The sequence below is a fragment of the Trematomus bernacchii genome, unplaced genomic scaffold (assembly GCF_902827165.1).
Source record: "Trematomus bernacchii unplaced genomic scaffold, fTreBer1.1, whole genome shotgun sequence".
Classification (NCBI taxonomy): domain Eukaryota; kingdom Metazoa; phylum Chordata; class Actinopteri; order Perciformes; family Nototheniidae; genus Trematomus; species Trematomus bernacchii.
In genome coordinates this window covers 10,310,517-10,334,136 of record NW_022987739.1, presented here as the reverse complement: position 1 = coordinate 10,334,136, position 23,620 = coordinate 10,310,517, and the positions used below count along the sequence as shown (strand labels likewise).

General features: G+C 37.9%; 4 protein-coding genes across 6 annotated transcripts; 3 read left to right on the top strand and 1 right to left on the bottom strand.

Moving 5' to 3' along the window:
- Positions 1–378: 378 nt before the first annotated feature.
- tctex1d2 (Tctex1 domain containing 2) lies at positions 379–2,993 on the bottom strand. Of its 2 annotated transcripts, none has more exons than XM_034146784.1 (5): positions 2,838–2,993; positions 2,000–2,133; positions 1,745–1,814; positions 969–1,032; positions 379–862 (listed from the first exon to the last, which is right to left on the bottom strand). In XM_034146784.1, exons 1-5 carry the CDS (start codon positions 2,882–2,884, stop codon positions 719–721), a joined length of 459 nt encoding a protein of 152 aa, XP_034002675.1. In that variant the 5' UTR covers positions 2,885–2,993; the 3' UTR covers positions 379–718. The 2 variants fall into 2 exon arrangements, with proteins under 2 accessions (XP_034002675.1, XP_034002676.1); XM_034146785.1 differs by having other exon boundaries at positions 568–867.
- A 9,340-nt stretch (positions 2,994–12,333) lies between these two features.
- On the top strand, positions 12,334–13,655 carry LOC117495506 (receptor-transporting protein 3-like). The gene is made up of 2 exons (XM_034146783.1): positions 12,334–12,585; positions 13,031–13,655. Exons 1-2 carry the CDS (start codon positions 12,437–12,439, stop codon positions 13,365–13,367), a joined length of 486 nt encoding a protein of 161 aa, XP_034002674.1. The 5' UTR covers positions 12,334–12,436; the 3' UTR covers positions 13,368–13,655.
- A 506-nt stretch (positions 13,656–14,161) lies between these two features.
- On the top strand, positions 14,162–15,966 carry LOC117495505 (receptor-transporting protein 3-like). Its single transcript, XM_034146782.1, has 2 exons — positions 14,162–14,359; positions 14,876–15,966. The coding sequence occupies exons 1-2, from the start codon at positions 14,211–14,213 to the stop codon at positions 15,204–15,206; spliced, it is 480 nt and encodes a 159-aa protein (XP_034002673.1). The 5' UTR covers positions 14,162–14,210; the 3' UTR covers positions 15,207–15,966.
- A 1,430-nt stretch (positions 15,967–17,396) lies between these two features.
- Positions 17,397–22,818, top strand: LOC117495501 (5-hydroxytryptamine receptor 3C-like). 2 transcript variants are annotated; one of them, XM_034146779.1, is made up of 11 exons: positions 17,397–17,485; positions 17,611–17,707; positions 17,855–17,909; positions 18,252–18,415; positions 18,750–18,794; positions 18,928–19,034; positions 19,430–19,599; positions 20,060–20,220; positions 20,541–20,751; positions 21,756–21,941; positions 22,159–22,818. In XM_034146779.1, exons 2-11 carry the CDS (start codon positions 17,681–17,683, stop codon positions 22,440–22,442), a joined length of 1,410 nt encoding a protein of 469 aa, XP_034002670.1. In that variant the 5' UTR covers positions 17,397–17,485; positions 17,611–17,680; the 3' UTR covers positions 22,443–22,818. The 2 variants fall into 2 exon arrangements, with proteins under 2 accessions (XP_034002670.1, XP_034002669.1); XM_034146778.1 differs by having other exon boundaries at positions 17,397–17,707.
- Positions 22,819–23,620: the final 802 nt, after the last annotated feature.

Genomic DNA, 23,620 nt, shown 5'->3' with positions numbered 1-23,620 from the left:
ATTATTGATGAACAGTTTTAAAATCACTCCCTGACTGAAACCCTGATGACAGATTGCATGACACAAAGAGATAAAGGGACTGATTGGAGAAGGTTGAACGACTCATTGAGAGTAGAGCCAGATGAGAAATCAGGCAGAGGAACAAAAGGAAGCTCCAAAGATATATATATATATATATATGGGAGACCTGGGAGCAGAACCACTATGTGCAATGAATAACAATGCATATTTGACTCATCAGACGGCCTTCACCCAGAAGGCTTCGGTATGAGAGCATGACTACCAGCTGATGTCACTGGCCAGTGGTGAGTTTGAAATGTTTTACCATTAACATATATTTGACAATGTGGTGCAGAATATTAATGATGGCATCCGTTCAAATGTTTAATAGTTTATTTGAACTGGCATTTATTTATTTTTATTACCAAAAATGATGTCAATAAGTGTAGCACAAATACGAACTGTACTGCAGTACATTGGATACATTGGATCCAGCAGGTCTACCGAACGAACACTAATAATGTTTCCAAGAAAATAAGACCTTCAGTCTGTTAATCCTTCCAAGAAAAAAACTATTCAGTCTTCATCATCTTAACCCAGTCAGGAAATACTGGTGAAATCCTTCATTTTTGAGTTTCCACAGTATCAGCACAGAGATCCATCACTTCCACTCTTGATGCTAGCTGTCTCAAGATGCAGCACTTACAGTTAAATCAGATCAACGCACTGTAGACCAGAAGTGCTTACAGTGAGCACTATCGTTTGGATTTTCACCTTTTCTCTTCATCTGAAAGAATTCTGTCATCCATCCTCTTGTCTTCAGTAGTAATAACTCCCAAAAACTGCCGCCACACAGAACAAGCTGTCCTGTACCCAAAGGTAAAACACAGTTAATTGAAGTATGTTGAAATAAAACTAAAGAAATATGATTTTCCCACCCAACATCTGAATGTGACAAAGGCACCTACGTTTATGAAAACATCTTCTGCATAGTTGTCTGTGTCAGCATCCCATAAACACCTTGAAGACATCCTGGTAAAAAAACAGGACACGGTCATGGATTCATTTTTTATAGGTCTGAACTACTTTCTGCAATTTTCCAAAAAATACCCCTTTAAGCAAGACTATTTTTATAGTTTTTCACAATATACAATTTTTGCTGAGAATAAGTCAGAGGGAAATTCCAACTCTGTAGATTTTATTATTTTAATCAACATTGTGGGATTCATTTTAAGTTTACCTCGAATACCTTCATAACTACAATATTTTGTAAATATAAATAAATGTTCTATAATAACCAACATAGATGGTATAAAAGAAAAGCTGAGCTGAGTCAATAACAGCTTTTAGCTTCTTCTACTATTGATTAAATAATGCCATTGTGTAATGGTATGAAGAAACAAGAAAGAAGGTTAAAGCTCCTGTGTCAATTAGTTGCAAATGTTGTTGTTGTGTAATGTAAAAATACGGTGAAAACTAATATTCAAGCAAAATGCAACTGCATTAATTTAAGATTACAGTCTGAGAAAGATAGTGCTATTACATTGCTGGTCTTTTGGCTTCAATTGCAGCTTGAGCATTGAAAAACTACACATTACATGCACATACATTTCCTGTAATAATTTGCTTCAATTGTGTGCCTATCACAGGAGGCCCAAAGTTAGAGAAAGTATCCCACTAAAATATTGTATTTTACAGTGTCACAGCTTTTATTTTAGTTTTCCATAATCAAACGATCACTTACTTGACTCCTTGTCCTCGTTGTTCTCCAATGACCACCTGCACGACAAGCTTATATCTGTCAAATCCTGCATCTGTTGAAGAGAACTGATCTGTAATAATTGAACATTTTGCAGCGACAATACAGAAATGCATACTCAAATAAAAAAAATACAACGATGACTTATTTTTTATGGGAGAAATGTTATGTTGTTGATTATTTGGAAGGGTAACATAACTGTTCTGGCTACATAAAAGAGAGGGAGAAAGCATGACTCACTCTTTACTTTATCCTTAATGCAGTCTGCCAGTGAGCGAGACAGCTCGGGGACTTCCTCTGGGTCATAACGCATCCCAGACAGGCGCTCCCTCACAATTTCTCGAATACATTCCTTCACAATGGCTGGCTTAAACCTGGGAGATAAACAGAGAGCAACAAGGCAGCAAGTTAACTTCAATCCGCTTACACAGGTCACAGTGGACACAACACAACAGCAGTTAAAGTATGGGTCACAGAGTTATGAAATGGGCGGCAGTGGCTCAGTCTGTAGGGACTTGGCTTGCTAACAAAAGGTTCATCGGTTCAAGTCCCAGTTGGGGAAAAATAATAAGTGTGGACTATTAGTTGGACAGGTGTCAGTTCCCCTCTATCTTGAATGGGTCCTCTGTGTGCATTGTACTGTTGGTTACCACAACTGAGTGAGCTCTCTTTGATATACTTACTTATATACGTAATTTGATACAGAACTTTGTATTATACTTTCAATTCTTATTTTGTTTTATATTGAGTGCATTCTTTACCCCAGGTTAATGGTAAAGCAGGCAAGTGTATTACCACATGCTAACTTCCCAACACTGGGCTACTTTTCTAACATTGTCCCTAAACCTAATGCTGGGTTGTGTGACCTTCGTTCATTTACTACAGCATTGAAAACGTAAACATAACGTTATTTAGGTTCATTCTTAACGGTAAGTTTTAAAATGGCAATCCAGCCACTAGCCATACCCTAAAGTTAGTGGCTAAAGAAGCTAACAAACCATATCGTTAGCAATGGACACGCTGGCTCAAAGCTAACTTCATCTGTAATAACTCATCTTAAACTACTTAACCGACTCACTTGTACTGATGATTAGGTCTTATGAGGTATGTATCCGACCCCTCCATCGCATGTCGATAATATGAGTCTTGGTACGAAAAGAGAGAGGAAAAAGGTCAGACTGTTGCTAACAAGCTGATCTTTGCAGAGTTTCAACCGTTACCATAGCGACGTATTTCTCCAGTTTCCTGTTTCATCTTCTTCTTCTTCTCTTCGTTTTTTGGCGGATTGCAAACAACTTAAAAGGTGCATACCGCCACCTACTGTACATGAGTATGAATCATCATATCATACCAACTCTTTAACCTATGATCTAATCAAAATAAATAAATAAATCAACAAAAAACAAAAAACAAAACATGAAATAAATAAAACAAAAATAAAAATCTATGTTCTTTCTTGACCTAATGTTAAATTCTTTTTCCTACCCCAGTTTCACTCAAGAATGTAAACAGTGCCTTTCTGGTAGCTCTTACTCCCTCTCCTTTTGTTCCCAAAATACCAACCACACTCCATTCCCTCTCTGCCTCTAAAACTTTAGCCTTTAGTTTTTCTCTTTCCGCTTTATATATGTCACAATGTATCAAGATATGTTCTACATCAGCGGTTTTCAAAGTGTGAGGCGCGCCTCCCCTGGGGGGCGCCAGAGAGCTTCAGGGGAGGCGCAGCGTGAGAAAAAAATAAAGAGAAACAGTGAAATCTAGCTCGTTAACTTCAGCTAACTTTATGCGAGCGGCAACATGGATCGATTTTTAGTGAAGTTACCTAAAGTGAGAGAGGAGACAGCGTCTGGCCACCCCAGTTGGCAGCTTTGTTTTGAAATAAAAGTTGTGGCTCATCGGACATTTATCAGAGAAAATCCCTGATGTCCGAGTGCAAGTGAATGCAGCACAAGACGCGAGCCTTGTAACCCTGGCGCGAGCGAAGAAATGTGATTGGCGGCGATTTCAATTGAACGGGCGGCAGAAAACGAGAAGCATTCGGACCCAAGTACACGGAAGGAATAAGGTATTTGCGGTCTACAATGACAGAGAAGAGACTGTCAAGTTTGGCTGTACTCAGCATTGAATCAAAACGCACTAAAGCTTTGGATCTTAATACTTTGTGAGGCGTTTTGCTGAACAAGATGGTAATCGCCGCATTCAGCTGTAATAGGCATGCCAACTTGATGCTCTGCTCACGGATGACTCGAGCATAAAAAACTGTTAAGATGATGACCTTACGTGTGTACATATATTTTTTTCTTTGTGGGGGTCTGCCCTGAGAAAGTCAAATAAGATGGTGTGTAAAACTACACTGCCCAGACAAAAATAAGTAACCACTTTGATTTAACTAGGCCAGTAGGTAAGGGCATTCCACTGGATAATAATACCCCTGCATTATAGCAACAACAATAATAATAATAATAATAATAGCAATAATAATTGTGAGGGGGGCGCGACTGTTCTTATGTTCTCTGAGGGGAGGCTCACCTTCCCACACTTTGAAAACCCCTGTTCTACATCTTCTTTTACTCCACAGCTCCCACACTTGTCACTGTCACTTTTCCCCATGACATACAGCGTACCATTCAATGCTGTGTGATTTATTCTGAGTCTAGCGATCGTGATTTCCTCCCTTCTGTTTCTTTCTTTATAAATATGAATTGTAATTGTCTTTTGTACTTTGTGATATTCTTTGCCTTTCTGGTCTTTCTCCCACCTTTTCTGCCAGATCTCCATCCCTTTCTTCTTAATTACTGCTTTTCCTTCTCCTTTACCAAGTTGAACTGGTAATGTTATTTCCTTTTGTAGTGCACTTTTTGCTAATTTATCAGCACACTCGTTCCCTTTCACCCCCTCATGTGCAGGCACCCAGCAGAACTGCAGATCTATGCCGCCTCTGTGCAGTCTTAACAGGCTATGATTCAGTTCTATGAGAATGTCTTCTCTGGCAGTTGTTGTTGATTGTATGCTTTGTAATATGGACAATGAATCTGTGCACATCACCACCCTATCTGGTCTGACCTCTTCAACCCACTGTAATCCTATTATTACTGCCAGCATTTCTGCTGTGTACACTGATAATTGATCAGACGCTCTTTTTGAAATAGATATTTTAAATTCTGGGATGTATATACCAATTCCAACACACTCTTCCTTGTTCTTAGAACCATCTGTGTAAATTTGTAGGCAATTGTAATACTTTTCATTCAGATACATACTTGTTTTAATTCCCACTTCATTTACTTGCCACTCTTTTTTCCTTTCTACAATACTCATATCTATTTTAGCTTCTGGGAAAAGCCATGGGGGAACACTGCTAAATGGGGTTGCTTTAGCAAATGTGATATTCTCCACTCCATATGCCCTCGTTCTCTCCTTACTCGTCCAGCCAAACCCACGTCCCTGGAATTTTGCATATTCCCAGCAATCCTGTAATATTCTGTTTGAAATATTTTCTTCTCCACTTCCTTGTAGCCTGACCCAGTATGACAGAGCAAGTTTCTCTCTTCTGATCTCCAGAGGTGTCTCTCCTGCTTCTATCAGAACTGCATTGATAGGGGATGACTTTATCGCTCCAATACACAACCGCAATGCTTTATATTGTATTCTATCAATTTTTAAAAGCGATGTTTTTGCTGCTGCTCCATACACTATACAACCATAATCTATTGTGGACCTCATAATTGATCTGTAAATGTCTATTAATGCTTGTTTGTCTGCGCCCCAGTTGCATCCAGCTACAGCTCGCAATAAATGTAATACTTTTTTGCATTTTGTTTCCACTTGTTTAATATGCATTTTCCATGTATATTTGCTATCAAACCACAGTCCTAGGTATTTGAATTCATTCACCTTTGTCATTGGACGATCATATAGTGTTAGCTGTTGGCCATCAATCTTGCGTTTGTTTGTGAATACCATGTAGCATGACTTGCTTTCTGACATTTTGAATCCCCAGTTATATGACCACCTCTCCACTTTTTTAATCGCTCTAGCTATATTCTCCATTACGTATGGGGCATTTCTTCCCCTCATCCAAATAGCCCCATCATCTGCGTATAGAGCCGATTGAATGCATGTGTCTAAACATGTAAATATATCATTGATCATGATGTTAAATAATATTGGACTGACTGCACTCCCTTGGGGGATACCATTTTCTATTTCAAAATAGTTGGAAATATCTGCTCCAACCTTTACTCTAAATGTCCTGTCTGTTAAAAAGGCCCTTACCCAATTGTACATTCTCCCTCCAATACCCATTCTACTCAATTTGATCAGTAACCCATCCCTCCACATACAGTCATACGCCTTTTCAATGTCAAAGTACACTATTGCCATTATCTCTTTCATTTTCAATGTTTTTTCCACATCATTACTCACTCTTACTAAAGCATCTATTGTGGACCGCCCTTTACGAAATCCGCTCTGAAAACTACTCAGCAGCCCTTTCTGCTCCAGTACATGTGAGAGCCTACGGACAATGATCTTTTCCATCCATTTACATAGGTGTGATAAAAGAGCTATTGGTCTGTAGTTACTAGGGTTAGCTGTATCTTTCCCTGGCTTATTGAATGGTAGCACGACTGCTGTTTTCCACAAACTTGGCATATCTCCTTCTCTCCAGATTTTATTGAAAAGACTCAGCACCATTGTCATAGTTTCCATAGGCAACTGTCTAAACATAGCATAACATAGCTGGTCTTGTCCTGGGGCTGTATAACCTGTACCTTGTAAGGCTATTTTGAGTTCTGACATTGTAAATTCCACATCAAGAGCTGACCTATTATCCTGTCTCTTCTCCTTCACGTTTTCATTCTCTGCTAGTAACTGCTGTTTTTGCTGCCTATGAATATCACTGAGATGCTCCCCGCTATGTACTGCTGCAAGTGTCCTTCCTAACATGTCTGCCTTCTCTTTATCTGTCACTGCCAGCCTCTCCCCATCAACCAAAGCTGGAATTTTAATGGATTTCCTTTTCCCACTCATCCGCTTAAACATGGACCAGACATCACCTAATTTTACTCCTCTGCCAATGGTAGAACAAAATTCTCTCCATGTTCTTTTTTTTGTGTATTTGATTGTCCTTCGAGCAGCTGCCCTTTTCCTTTGAAACTCTATAACATTATTTTGTGTCATGTTTTTCTTTAATTCTCTAAATGCATTATTTCGCTCTTTAATAGCCCTGCTGCATTCCTCATTCCACCATGGCACCACTTTCTTCCTACCCTTGGTTGTTGTTTTGGGTATACTGTTCTCTGCTGCATTTAGAATATGTTGCGTTATTTGGCTTGTAATGACCTCTATGCTTCCCTCTGATGTTAGCAGGTGTACCGACTCCTCACACCATATCCTAAATTTCCCCCAATCAGCTTTAGCAAAGCACCACCTGGTTATTGCACCTCCTTCCTGTATATATACATTAGTATTCATTTTAGTGAGCACTGGATAATGGTCACTTCCTACTGTGGATTTATTCAAAACAAACCATTCGCATGTATGAACCAAACAGTTTGACACTAATGTCAGATCCAGGCATGATACTTTCCCCCTGTGTACATCTACTCTTGTGCCATGTCCATCATTAAGGCATACTAGTGTTCTTTCCTCCAGCATTTCTTCCACTATATTTCCGTTACTGTCTGTATGGTTGCTGCCCCATAGACTGTTGTGTGCATTGAAATCACCACACCAAACTTCCTTCCTATGTTTATTGCCTGCTATTTCTTTAAATATATCAGTGGTTAGATTTTTACATGGGTTGTATAAATTGATTATCCTAATGTTATCTTGTTTCCTAGGGTTGCAGATTTCCACTATAATACACTCTATATCATCAGGAGATTGCACCTCCCTATATGCCACACCATCTTTGAGAAACGTGGCACACCCTCCACCATTTTGATTATTATCTCTATCATGCCTTATACAGCTAAATCCTGGAATGACAAAGTCTAATTGAGGTCGTAACCAGGTTTCTTGCACACATATTACCTCAGGGACTACCTCTAGATCATATATATATTTCTTGAATTCTTGACCATTAGCTATGAGGCTTCTTGCGTTCCACTGTAGTATGTGCAGCACCATGATTAAGGATCTAACCCTCATCCTGATTTTCATTTCCCCAGCTCCATTTATAGTTAGCATTGCATGTATCTGATCTGCTTTAATATCTTTCATGTCAAGGAATTTTCCAGCTGCCTCCACAATGGCTTTGATTCTATCACTTTTCTTTTTAACTGCAATGCAACATTTACAGTATGGCATATAAATACCACAAAATTCACCTTTTTCACTCCTAAAACATCATCATCCTCTTTACTCTTGGTGGCGCTGTGGGGTTGGATTTGAAGATTACTTTTTGGTGTGTTCCTGACATTTTGTATTGTAATGCTCTGCTCCATTCCACTAGGGTTCTTATTGATTGTTACTGTTCCCCTTACTTTCTTTATTGCTTCTGCGTATGAAACTTTGTTTGTAATCTTAACTCTCTGCACCTCTCTGGCCTCTCTCTGCACTTCACAACCTCCAAACGCAGCACTGTGATCTCCTCCGCAGTTACAACATTTAACCTTTGCATCCTTTTCACATTTTCCATACTCATGTTTTCCTCCGCATCTCGCACACCTTAGCTGTCCTTTACACTGCTGCGCTGTGTGCCCCATTCGTTGACATGCGTAGCACCTGAGAGGTTTGGGGATGTACTCCCTAACCATGAAGTTCAAATATCCCATTTGTACTGCCTTAGGTAAGATTCTCTCAAACTGAATGAGAACTGATAATGTTTCTTTGAGTGTACCATCCCGTTTGCTTTTAAGCCTTGTGACTTCCACTATTTTGCCTCCTTTTAATTCACTTTTCACATCTTCCATTGACATGTCCAATGGTACTCCTGAGATTACTCCTCTCAGTTTCGCCATTGCTCCTGGAACATGCGCCTTCATTTTCTCCCCATTCAGTGAGTTCATTCCCAGAATCTTTTCCTGCTGCTGTTTGTTATTGGCATGTATCAATACCCGCTTATTGTTCATGAATTTAGCAAATTTAATTTTTCCAATCTCTTTTTCAATTGCTTTGGTAAGTGTAATCGGGTGGTAATGCCCACCATCCTGATTGAATTCTATTACCACTTTCCACTCGTGTTCTATTTCTTTATTCAACATTGCTTGACTGTCATTTTGACTGACTCTTGATTTTTTGTTTTGCTTAGCCTCGTCTGCTTCACCCGACCAATCCAACCAACTTCGAGCTCTTACTGAACTATCTCTGTCTCTCAAAGATCTTTTCTTCTTCGCAGCTTTGGCTATCATCCATTCCATATTGTTTCTTTGGCTACCATCTGAGCTGGTTGACATGATGAAACACTCAATGTACAGTTTATGCAAATCCGCCAAAATAACAGTCCAATGCTACCGTTTCTGTATGTATCCGAATTTCCGATTCTCTGTGAACTTTCTGCCACGCGTCTCCAACTTCACTTCCTTCTTTCGTTTCCTGTTTCAAATGTTTCAAATGAACCTGAATTGAAATAAGTCATTCAAATTTCTAAAATGGTCAATAACTTTAATGCAGGCTTCAATCTGTTTTATCCCTGAAATAACAAACAATCTATATTTGTATTACATTACAAAGTCCTCTTGACAGGTGTGAACAGCTTTGCTAAAGGGCACCCGTGTTTCTCAGAAATTACTTCTTTAATCCACAGGGAGCCTGAACCTTCTATCTGAGCTACTTCCTCCTCAACAATTTTTTTTTTGTTGTGTGTAAGTATGTCCTTATCAAAGGTGTGGAGGAATCAATCATCTAATTTACATTCATATTTTCATTGTATTTCTCAGACAAGGGGACATTGTCTTTTAAACTGTCGCTAGTATAGCCTACCTTAATTATTTGGTTCATATTATCTTTTGCCACAAAGACTGACACCAGGGCTGGTATCCAAAGACATAACACAATGAAGATGAATCACAGCAATCTTCATCATGATTTCTGAATTCTCCTGCTTTCAAGGCTTTGTCAACCACAGCCAAATCAGAACATATCTCATTTGGCTTCACTTTTCTGAACCATGTGCCATGATTTCACAAGCAAAAAGAAGAGTTGAGAGTCTCCATCTCGGTACGAAAAGAGAGAGGAAAAAGGTCAGACTGTTGCTAACAAGCTGATTTTTGCAGAGTTTCAACCGTTACCATAGCGACGTATTTCTCCAGTTTCCGGTTTCAAAATGAAAGTACAGCGTTTGTACAGTTTGTACCTGGCAGTGTCACAACTTTCATGTCTTAACCTTACACAATTCTGTATGCTTAAAGTTAATTTCTTAAGTATGTTCAATGTGAAACTATCACTTATGTATACACCATACATAAGTGATAGTTTAACATTAAAAGTCCCTCCAAATGAACCTGAATTGAAATAAGTCATTCAAATTTCTAAAATGGTCAATAACTTTAATGCAGGCTTCAATCTGTTTTATCCCTCGAATAACAAACAATCTATATTTGTATTACATTACAAAGTCCTCTTGACAGGTGTGAACAGCTTTGCTAAAGGGCACCCGTGTTTCTCAGAAATTACTTCTTTAATCCACAGGGAGCCTGAACCTGCTATCTGAGCTACTTCCTCCTCAATCATTGTTTTGTTGTTGTGTGTAAGTATGTCCTTATCAAAGGTGTGTAGGAATCAATCATCTAATTTACATTAATATTCAAATTGTATTTCTCAGACAAGGGGACATTGTCTTTTAAACTGTCGCTAGTATACCTTAATTATTTAGTTCATATTATCTTTTGCCACAAAGACTGGCACCAGAGCTGGTATCCAAAGACATAACACAATGAAGATGAATAACAGCAATCTTCATCATGATTTCTGAATTATCCTGCTTTCAAGGCTTTGTCAACCACAACCAAATCAGAACATATCTCATTTAGCTTCACTTTTCTGAACTATGTGCCATGATTTCACAAGCAAAAAGAGTACTTTTCGACTTTAAAGATCAAACTCTTGATAGCTGGGGATATCACTATTCTGGGATATTATCACCATGCTCAGCACCATCTTTGCCTTCTTTGACTAAGATAGGAAGGTTGTATTTAAGTCACGCAAAAATAAAAAGAAGAAGGCATTTTTACACATCACACTGTGGTTTACCTATTAAAACCCACCAGTATTTTTATCAGGTATGTCAAAGGGCAACTTAAACCATCTGCATAATAACATGATGCACCATACAGCAGATCTGAACACAAACATCGAGTCATACAATACAAATCCAATAATTCTGTTTAAAATCTTAATGAAGATGTATTATACTAATGAAATAATTCATATTTAATTCTCAATCCATTGTAAAGGTTTCACAAAGCCAGAAGGGTAAACACTGCATGCTCAGTTTAATTGTATGACAATATTGTTGCTAATTGTTGAACATGGTGTGATTCATTAGGCCTACATTTAGTATTGATCATCATTATCCCTAATGAGATACAAATGAGAAGAATACCACTAATTGAATTACTCTAACATTTAACCTGCAAATGAGCTTCAATGAGCCCTAAGATCTTAATGATTTTATTTGTTTGTTACAATGAGCCGCTGACAGGTATCTATTATTATGTCCTCCTGGAAGATATTAAAGGTTTATTGTTTAGTGATAGTTACCAATTACTGTTATTGGTCCCATGATAGCTGCAGACATCACAGTTAAAAAAAATTAAAAAAATAATGGCCTCCATGATATCAGTACAACATTCAAATGTAGTTATATTGCCAATTATATTTCAAATGCAAGCATATAGATGTTGTATATTAGTACCTACAGTAATATACATGAACTTGGACAAATAAAAAAGAAACATAACTATAAAAGAGAAATAAAATAAAATAGGGCTGGAAAGATGTGGACAAGTGACATAAATATATCTAAGGAAAATACAATGAAAATACAAAAACAAATCTTAAAAGTAATACCATGTACAGACAGTTTATCTAATCTAATGGTAAAGAAGTTGAGTGTTGCAACTGGTAGTTTTCTGCAGGAATCATACAATTATCTGATGAATGGATAGTAGCACTAAGTATACAAATATAGTCCCAATGATGTTTGTCAATGTAACGCTATATACAATGTGAACATGGTAATGTAATATGTAGTGTCTGGCGTCATCAAACATTACAAATATTACTTTATGTTTCAATTTTCCTGGAATTCAGAAAACAAAAAAGACAAGGGAGAATAGCATCAACAGGTGGCAGCGTTGCACTGTGTTGCATGAATACAACTTGAAAACATTTGAGTTTCATTTCTCTTGCAGTCCATCACTAGCGACTGTTCAATGTTAGGCAACCTAACAACCCAAACTCACACAAAGCTATTACCTTTTCATCAGATGGGTTCTGCGGCTGCCTTGATTGAATTGATCTACAAATAGACAACCCTAGCAAACAAAGTTATCATAATACACCATACAGGTTTCCACATTTAGGTTTCATTTCCTTGAATCTATTTTGGTAGAGTGCCCTCCCTAAACCTATAAAGAGTCACCGGTGCTCACACGTTGTTTGTATACTGTACAAATCAGCTGTCAGTGTTTTGTCTCTTTCTCAGCCACCAGCTTCATTGGCACTGACAGGATGACAGATCCGGAGTGGACTAGGAAGTTTGAGATCACAACAAGAGATCTTAAACATGGAGACTCCTGGAGTCTGGAGTTTGATGAGAATCTTGTGGATGTTCGCCAAAAACCAGGCTGGAAGAAGTGTATTGTGCACACAGGGGCAAGGTCAGTGTGATGGACTATATTACTGTAGTTGGTGTAAGATAAGATAAGATAAGATAAACCTTGACTGACCCCAAAGGTCAATTCAGTGTGTGTGGTATTTCATATATAGATAGTGAATGCATTTTGTATATTAAGGTTTGAATCTCTGTCTATGTACATGCACTACTTTTGTTGCATGGACAAAGATCATGTGGTATTATTGTAGTGACTTGTGTGTAATTTGAGAGGAAATTATTCTTTCTTCATATTTTTACTTTTAAACTAGCTTATATCTATCAATATTGTTTAGCCAAATCATTTGGGTGGCCAAGTGATGTTTACAGTAACCTAACATATCATTTATTTTTATTTTAGGAAATCGCTGCCTCGAAATGCTTAAGCTTAATCTTTCCAGTGTAACTTTGGTTGGTTTTCATTTAGCTAAAGTGCCTCTATCATTTTTAAGGTTTCGATGCACCAAGTGTAGCAGAGGCTGGTCTTCTAACATGGTGATGGTGGTCTGCCACATGCAACTGAGAAACGGGGAGGGCGTTGTGAAGGTGAGGCCCTCTTGTCAGAAGTGTAAGGAGTGCAGCGAAGCCCCGATGGAGAAGCCCAGCATCCCCTCCGACAACATCTTCACCCTCATGAAGAATCTGGTGGAGAAGATAAGAGTAAAATGTTACAATGAAAACCTGGAACGAAAGAAGAAGCATTTTAGAAACTTTGACGGCAACAAACCCCATGAGCCTGCTCATTGTGAAGCCTGTATGAGAGGCTTCTGTCCAAAGAACCGCTCTTAAATCAGCTTTATTGTTTATACAACAAAAATGATGGAATTGTTTCCGGCTTTTCAATAATATGCTATGCCTCAGCTAATATTAGCAAAATAGGAGTTACTCCTTGTCATTCTGTTGCATTCAAGTACATGTAAGCTTTCATATAATTATTGTTGTTGGTTTTTCCTTGTTGTATGTTCTATTACAAATGTAAATATGTTTCTCAAAAGCATTAAAGCAGCCTTCTTACAAATAAATGTTATATATCATCAGAAGATTTTACAAGCAATAAACTAAACATGTTTGTTATTTGAGTTTGGGTGTTTTCTGTTTTCAAATAAATGAACATACCCACACACGCACACACACACACACACCTACTGTACACACATACAAGACAAGTCAACATAATAACAGCAAGTGGCAGTGTTGCATGAATACAACAGGAAAGTGTTTCAGTTTCATTTCTTTTGCAGTTTTCATAAGTGAAAGCTATGAAGTTTTTATGAAAGACTAAGGGAAACATCATATTTAAGTTAATACACACTAATCACATTTTTTTGTGTGCAACTTATTCGTAAATGAAACTTAACTTTAGTCAACTAGTCAATACTAGTCATAAATCACTGAGTCATAAATTAATTACATGGGTGTTACCTTCTCTTCATGTCATATAAAAATGCTATTGGTATATTTATAAGACGCGGCATCTGCCCCATCAAAACAACCCTGTCACTCCTCATTCCATGGGTTGTTGACATCTAGACACGAAACTTAAGGAAACCAGGTTTCTGTTTTTAAGTTTCATTTTCATTAACTCTATATAAGGCTACATGACTCCGCTGTTAGTGTGTACAGATCAACAGGATGGCACAGCCGGAGTGGATGAGTATTTTCCAGATAAAAACAAATGACCTTCCAGAAGAAGACTCCTGGCGTCTGCAGTTTGATGAACATATTGTACCTGACAGCCCGAACTTTGGATGGAAGCAGTACATCAGGAACACCAGTGCATGGTCAGTGAACAAGTATACTGTAAATTGATATGGTGCTGTGTGTATATAGATATGGTATACGTTAGGTTAATATAAAGTATAGTTTAGTGGATGCATTCGGTTTATAAAGGTTTGTTTATGTACATATACTGGTACCTAAAGAGCAGTGTGTTGGATTTATAATGTATTTGACAGATATAGAAAATAATCATTACAACTATGTTTCTTTACATGTCCTTATAGGAATAAATGGTCGTCTGATTAGTGGACCAAAATGGGTCCCCACAAAGTAAATTAGGTACATTCTAGGAAAGGATAAGGGTCAGGTTAGGGTTAAGGAATTGAATGTAAGTTCATGCTTTGTACAGTGTAACAAAAGCTTAGTTATGGGGTTTGAGTTCTATTTGTGAAAAATAAATAACATTATTAGGAAGATCATATGTTTTAGACGGGAAACCCTTGTATAGCAGAGTATTTGTCATTTTGTTAAAGGGCCAGTGCAGAATTCAAGTAACTTTGGTCGTCTATCATTTTAAGGTTCAAATGCACCTCCTGTGGAAGAGGCTGGCCATCCAACCGGGTGATGGTGCTCTTCAACATGCGCCTGACAGAGCGGGAGGGCGTGGTCAAGGTGAGGACCTTCCGTCAGAACTGCAAAAAGTGCAGCGCAGCTCCGATGGAGAAGCCCACCATCACCCCCGACAACATAGACATCCTCCTGGAGAATCTGGTGAAGAAGATAAGAATAAAATGCTACCATGAAGACCTGGGCGAAGCACAAAAGCCTTATCAAACCCTTGAAGTCAAAAGTCCCCATGAGCCTGCTCATTGTGAGGCTTGTATTGCAGGCTACTGTACAAGGGTTTAAGCTTGTAATGCTCTCAAACTTAACCTAATTTAAAATATTAATATATGTGTCTCAGGCTTTGTGTAACACACTTTAGTAAAGCATCAATTGTATTTGATCTCCCCTCCTTTCTTGCTGTTTCATTGTTGGTTGCTTCTATCATACTTACAGTATAAACAATAGTCAAGTTCATGCAAGCTTTTATATTTATTCTTTTTGGGGGTCAAAAGTCCTTAAGATATGAAGTTGTCTTCTCCAAAGCATTAAAATAACATTCTTACAATCAGAAATGTTGGGAATAATTGAAGTATATACAAACAATAATGGTGTGAATGTGTTCTGTTTTCAAATACTTTTGTCTGATTTTAAATGTAATGTATGATTATTGCACAAAAAGGAAAGATATAAGCATGTCAATGAATTTGGACACTTGAAGTACAGTTTTTATAAAGTAGTCACTAAGATACCGGTAAACTAATCTTTAAACAGTACAATGTTTAACCCATAAGAACCCAGACCCATTTCCACTTTTGGGGAAATTAAGGGGAACATAATTTAGACTAAATTGTTATGATCCGTATTAGTTTTCCCTGTTTTATTTTGTCCAGTCAAGATCTGCTTTCCTGTTTTATTTTTGAAAAGTATTCTGTCAGTCTTGTTGTGGGTTTTGAAGTCGTTGGAAGGATTCTGTTCTGAGGGATTTAATGTTTTGCCTTGCCTTATTTTACTTTGTTGCCTGGCCTAGTTACGCAATTAAAGGATTTTTTGATTTTCAACCAACCTTCTGCATTTGCGTCCTGTCTACCATGCCCTCCAGTCGTGACATAAGTAGACCACATAGAACACATTTCTGACATTCCCGCCCCCCCCCCCCCCCCCCCCCCCCCCCCCCCCCTCCCCATAGTGTCAATTATCTGAAAAGTGACATATATGTCACATTGGGCTTTAATGGTAAAGTAACTCTTATTTATAACTTAATTGATTTTTTGTTTAAATATGTTTGAACATTAAAGAATAAAGAATATATTAACTAAAAATACCATAATTGAATCAGCTAAATTAACTGAGCAGATCATAATAATATTTCTGATTGTGCATATATGTCACTCCGGGTTTACTGTGAAAGTTTAGGGTTAAAGTCCCGATGTGACACCAGTGTCACAGCGATATTTATCTAATTTGTTTCATATCAATTTAATCAAGAAATGTTTCCACAAAAGGTTAAATCTAATAAAGGACATGTTATGTAAGCATTTTAATTCTTAAATGGATTGAATTTTACCTTTAGCAACAAAAAGAAAGCTTTTGAAATGTGGTTAGTTCTGTCACATGTGTTAGCCTGGCACATGGACATCTTGGACATGTTGTTATGGGAACACAAAATCACATGACCTGGCCCATGAGTCATGACCCACCAGACTGTTCAGGGTGTGTCACTGATAGACTTCATGGGATAGAAACAAGGCTAAAACTGTAGAAGGAACTTTCCAGAACATTTAAATGTCATGTAACACCTGTGTCACGGTGGGTCCTTATGGGTTGAATAAAAAATATATATATAGACCAGTTTAAAGGACAATTTTGAGAAAAAGGGACATTTTGCACACAGTAGGTCCTTTTTTATGCATGGTATCAGTCGTAAAGTGTCTGTGCCAAACACGAAGTGAGTGATGCACTTTATCTATAACACAGCACATTTCCTCACACTTCATTAACACAAGATTAATCAAAGAAGAATACTGCCTGGTGTTGGTAAAAAGCCTCAAGGATGTTATACATTTCGAAGCAATTTAGTTACAATAAATCACATTCTGTAGAGCAATATAATATAAAGAAAGGTTGTGTTTTTTCCCGTGGTATGTATGTGTTTTGTACCATGTTTTTCTGTGTTTCTGCTTAAATAAATAAAAAATGTGATGGAAAAAGAAGAAAGGTTGGTTTGCAACCTGACAACATACTGTAATGAAAAATGCAAATAGTTTGGCATGCAGGACACCAGAGGACACATGTTTCTCAAAGGCCCTCCACTGTTTATTTGCGTACAACCAACATGTGTGACGCTGATGCCGCTATGGTCAGTCTTCACCGTCCTCAAGTCACACCGTGTGGTACAACACATAAACGGTGGTTTATCTTTGTTTTATATGAAACCACCTTCATGGAAAGTAGCCGCCTTGCATTTCCCACATCATTTGCCAGGGGTTTGTCCACATCACGCTTGGTTTACTTTGGCAGTTTGTATATCTTGGACACTGACGCTGAATTTAGTCTTGCTGAAGTGAGTTTTCCGGTGGTGAGTGGTGGGTATGCCTTTGCTTTCTGACAATGGTTATTCACAGTTATATATGACTCTCCTGTTCATGCAATTGACAACTAAAGCAAATGTTCTCATAGAGCAGTGTGATAATTATTCTGTGATTTCCAGGCATGTGATACGGTAAAAAAGTGCTTTCATCTGACAACTGTAGAAAGATAAATATTCAACTCTTGACATCATGACACCTAAGGGGGCTACACTGAAGGTAAAGTATCTCCTAACCTTACATGTTGTGTATGTTTTCTGTGTTATTTTAAGGCTACATACAGCATTTGGTTAAATCTGAAAAAAAATCTATAATTAGTGCTTTTAGTTACTTACATTGACAAATGAATGTAATTGTATATTCTAGGGTCTCCCACCATCAGTCATGGCCACTGTGGTCATGTTACTCATTCTGATACCAGGTAAGAGCTTTTTTGGAAAGCACCATTTGAAGTAATAGGCCTGCTTACATAACATAATCTAAAAACAAATAACACAAAGGAATGATAAGATGCAGGTTAATGTGTACTGCATGCACAATTATACTATGTTGTATGTATGCAATGTTGTCTGCCAAATGCAGGAAGATTTAAATTCCTTTATATTTTTAATTAATATTCTTAAAGAAAGTCCATTGAATTCCCAGTGATTATTGTGAATTAAAGCACAGGCAATCTTCTTACACATTATTCCAGTGACATGCAGATCTATAAAGTCCAAAAACCTTTTTTATAGAGCTTTTCATTTTCTAATCTTCTTCTCAGCTGCGGACAGTGCTATCCAGATAAACTGCTCTGAACCGAGCCAGCCCGCCCTGCTGGAGGCTCTGGCTCCAATCTTTAACCTGAGCGCCATACGACCTGTCATGAACTTGACCACCCGCACCAAGGTCAACATATCCTTCATCATGTATGGGATACTAGGAGTGGTATGTTTCAGCTCTTAGTAAAGGATCATTTAAAATCTGAATGTGGCTTTTGTCTTAGAATTAAACTCTTCCGTTGTATGGTATGTTAGGCAAATCACTTAAAAGTTATTTGTATACCAGTAGGAGCTTTATGAATGTATAATTTAGTATTGATAAATCACCAGAAAAGCAACATCCTCTGTTATTCTGCTTCTTTCTTCAACCAAATGTAATCTGATTTAAACCGCTTCTTTCTGGGCTCCACTGAGACTTCCTTTCGGATTTAAATGGTCCCAAAGAAATATCTTAAAACAGCAACACCTTCTGTCTTTAACCATCTCTTCTTGTCTTCCAGGATGAAAAGGGTCAACTCTTGCTTACCTACCTTTGGCAGGATTTTGTACGTATTCCAATGATCCATCATTACGTCTTAATCATTAATGACTGGATAATGATGGGACATTTTAGTGAATTATGTGAATGTACCATCAATTATACAAGATCTGTACACTGACACAGTTTTTTTGATTTAGTGGTGGATGAACGAGTTTGTCCGCTGGGATCCAACGCAGTGTGGCTCCGATAAGATTTCTCTTCCCAGGAAAAAGTTTTGGGTGCCAGATATTGTCATCAATGAATTGTGGGTATACAGTATATATACATCCTTTACAGACAAGCAAATCATTTCGCAAAACAATTGGGAACTTTAGCTTTTATCAAACATCGCTCAAAAGCCATAAATAGTGCATTTTATTTAAGGATTATATTTGTTTAGTCGTTTGGTGTGCTAGGGGGTATTTCCATCAGCAGGGCTGCATGTGTTCATTCATTGTGGTGAAAAAAAGATCTCCCAGAACTAGTTGACAGATTGTTGTGTGGTCAGATTAATGCTTAACACGAAATACTTTAAAATGTTGTCTTCTCGTGGGTTTTAGGGACAAGGGCACACCCATTTAAATTCAGAAATATAAGGTGCAATGCTCTTGTTTTGCAGACATTTGACTCGTAACTGCTCTGCTTGTTCCTGTCTTGCAGTATGGATGAAAACACAGCCCCCTTTGTGCCGTATGTGTACCTGCACAGCGATGGTAGGGTGCACGATGCCTCACCAATCAGAGTGGTCAGTTCCTGTAACCTCGATATCTACACTTTTCCCTTCGATATACAGAACTGCACTATGACTTTCAACTCCTACATCCACCTGGGTAAGTCCCTTCACCAAAGGTCTAATTTCCTTTCCTAAAATAACTCTGTATGCCAGGTTGAATGCCAGAAATGTAAATGCATATGTAAATAAGAGGCAGTAAATAGTTTTTAGCCCTATTGTAAGCAAATGAAATGTTGAACGTTCAAACATCATCTTCACAACACATTTGCTTTTTTTTTTTACCATGACCACCGACCAAACTTAAATATATACTCCATAATCATGTTTTTTTTTTTTAAAGTTTGTTGTTATGAAGTTACCCCTGTGACCTCAGAGTTAGGATTATAAGTACACATTTGTGTTTCTTAACTGACACAAATCATCAATGAAATGTAAAGAATCTAGAGTAGACCCATATTTACTTTGGAGAAACTATACATTTATATATGTATGTAATGTATGTTGTGTGGCCTTAACTTTACAGGATTATATATATCTTTGATTTATTCTCTCCCCAGCTAAGGACATAATGATTGTCCTGGATAGGGATGCAGAAAACATCACAAAGCTCTCCAAAACCTGGATGACCACCATGGGAGAGTGGGAGCTGCTGGATATCACCTCCCATCACAGTGAAGGAGATATCGGGGGGAATTACATTGATGAGCTTGTATTTCATGTAAGTGTGTGTCATTTTCACAACCTGGCCTTGAATTAAATTCCAGTCTCAGATTTTAAAGGTGTATATTTGGTTTTGAACTTTTGAAGCAAGCATGTTTAAACATGTTTTAGTTTGCTTCATCATTCTGTCCTGTAATGTTTTCATTTGTCAAACACACCTTATATAAGGCCCATTAAAATCATTCATTGTGTAGCTGCAGTTATTATACTGTATGGGGACTGCGTTATGATAGAACACAGAAAAAGAATGTAAAAGCTCAGTGAAATGTTAAAAGTGCATGGAAAAGGTACCAAAGGTTTTGTTTCTTCTATCTGCAGGTCAGAGTGAGGCGTCGAGCCACCCTCTATGTGGTGAACCTGCTGATCCCCAGCTGCTTCCTCATCACAGTGGACCTCTTCAGCTTCCTGCTGCCCCCCCAGACTGTGGACCGTTCCTCCTTCAAGATGACCCTCATCCTGGGATATACTGTCTTCCTGCTCATCATGAACGACCTGCTGCCTATCACCGGAAACACCATTCCTCTCATAAGTCAGTGTTCATTGTATTGACTGAACCCTGTTAACATATTAATGTTTGACCAGTATAAACAGCTGTCCACCTGTTGTACAGTATTGAGCAGAGGTGGGAAGTAGTGGAGTACAAATACTTTGTTACTGTACTTAAGTACATTTTTACTTTACTCCACTACTTATTTTTCTGACGACTTTTTCCTTTTACTTCTTACATTTTTAACACAAATAGCTGTACTTTTACTTCTTACATTTTCAAAACAGGCTCGTTACTTTAGTTTTAATCTGCGTTTGGTGGCGTGATCATTATTATTTCTATTCATTGCATGCCTATTGATTTTAACACGAAAAGGGACCAATGAAAACGTTGTCATTTTGTTCAGAATTGAAACATTCATTAGCTAACAATGACATGATTGTTCTATTACTATAAAGTGAGGTCAGTTACTCTTTAAAACAGTTGGTAGTTATGGATACTTTTTACTTAAGTACATTTACCTACGCTGTAAAACGTATTATCTCTTCGATTTACACACAGCATCTATTGCACGTCTGTCCGTCCTGGGAGAGGGATCCCTCCTCTGTTGCTCTCCCCGAGGTTTCTCCCATTTTTCCCTTTGAAATGTGGGTTTTTCTCTGGAAGTTTTTCCTTGTACGATGTGAGGGTCTAAGGACAGAGGGTGTCGTTTTTTCTCATACTGATATTCTGAACAAACTGTGCTGTTGTATTAGCTGTAACATGTCTTTACTGTAGGGTATTTTTATTATTTGTACAGCACTTTGGCTTGACCAAAAATCGTTTATAAATGTGCTATATAAATAAAACTTGATTTGATTTGATATGATTTGATTTCGAAGCCCATACTTCTTTACTTTTACTTGAGTAAAGAAGTTTAGTCAGTACTTCTACTTTTACCAGAGTATTTTTAAACACTGTACTTCTACTTGAGTAAAGGATGTGTGTACTTCTGCCATCTCTGGTATTGAGTGAGTGCCAACCTGTTTCCTGCCTCTCTCTGCCAGATGTGTTCTTCTCCCTCTGCCTGGCTCTGATGGTGACCAGTCTGCTGGAGACTGTCCTCATCACCAACCTGCTGTGTGGCTCGGCCGACTTCTCTCCCGTCCCTCGCTGGGTCCGAGTGTTTGTTCTGGAAATTATGGGCCGTCTGGTTTGCCTGCCTCAGAAGACTAAAGAAAAGAGTACATTCTGTACGAAATATAGGCTTTTAAGATTTAGATAAGATTAGATCAGAAACACTTTATTGATCCCAATTTGGGACATGTTTGCGTTGCAGCAGCATAAAAAGGCAATGTACATATATGTACATTTCAGAAAATGACTAGTACAGAGTCATTAAGATGGATGTTGTTTATACACACACACCACTTAAGAAGTGAATGTAATAATTGTTTCTTTCAAAACTAGGCATGAAACCCTACACTGAGGCGACACAGCAGAAAGCTGACGGGCCTCCAGAGGAGAAGGGGCCAGCGCTGGAGGACAAGGCCCTTCAGGAGCTCAGGAGCCTGGGTAGGGACCTCCAGGCCATCCGCCTCCAGGTGCAGCAGCAGGAAGGAAGCCAGAGCTCGCAGGAGTGGATCCAGGTGGGTTTCATCATAGACCGCCTGCTGTTCGGCCTCTACATCCTCTTCGTATCAGTCAGCTTCATTACCATCATCATAATCTGGGGGAACTCATACAGCCCATAGACAATGGCTGTCTGTTTAAAGGGGCAACATTCATGACTGAAACAGTTGTTGAGTAATAATCACTCTGATCATCTTATTGTTTTGTTTGGTAACAATATATATTTAAACATATTCTTAATCTATTGTCTTACTTTTACTCATAACCTATGGTCAAACCATCACTACCGGATATTCAATTTACTTTATCACATTTATATAGTAGTTCTTAGCATTTGAAGCGGTTGTATCTGCATTCGTTATATTTCATTCATATAATTGCATTCATTGTGCCATTCTAAAATCATTGGAAATCCTTGTGAAAGAAATAAAATTACTTGAAAAAAAATTCATTCAGCTTGCGATTGACATTTATTTCAAACATAATAAGCATGTTCAAATTGTTTTCCTATTTATTCATTAATTGTAATGCCAGTATTGCATCCTATATTCTATTACTATGGACATCCAATCACAAGACTTTGAACATACAGTAGCTGCAGTGATAGGTCAGGTACTGATGGCTCACAGTCATGCTGAAGGTTTTGGATGAGGTTAGGGTTGGAAGCTTTGCTGTCCTAAGATCACTGAATAGTATTGTATCTAATCTAGATATCCCTTACAACCAAGGGACTGAGACTAGTATGCACGGCCATCATTTCTGCAATATAGTGAATGTTGTATTCAAACTACATAAAAAACATGGTTTCACTTTTTTCACTATTTTTGTATTCTTATCTATTATTTCTTAGAAGGTAAATATATTGTATTTATCTATGTAAATATGCAGAGCTTGCTACGGTGTGAGCAGGAGGGTACAATTATTTGCCCAAACATAACCCTGGTGTGCTGTTGATCACATTTAAATGTAAATCAAACTGAAACATGTTAATTGTTTTCTCATGTTGACAACCTTGATACTCAAAATGTCCCTTTTTTATTTTTTAAAAATAGTTATTTGAATCTGGATATTTTCTGAGGGTTTCCTACTGTTGGGATTCAGAGCTTTTAGACATGCCACATTTTAAATAAATTCACGTGGCTTCTTAAAGTGCACTCACACTTACAAACACAATTATACATATTTCATTTTCACTTTTCTCGAGTCTGTTCAAGTCTGTACTTTTCACCTAAAATGTGTGTAGAAACAAAATAGCCTAAACCACCAGCACATCACTCAAACTAACAACGGCTTTTGACCC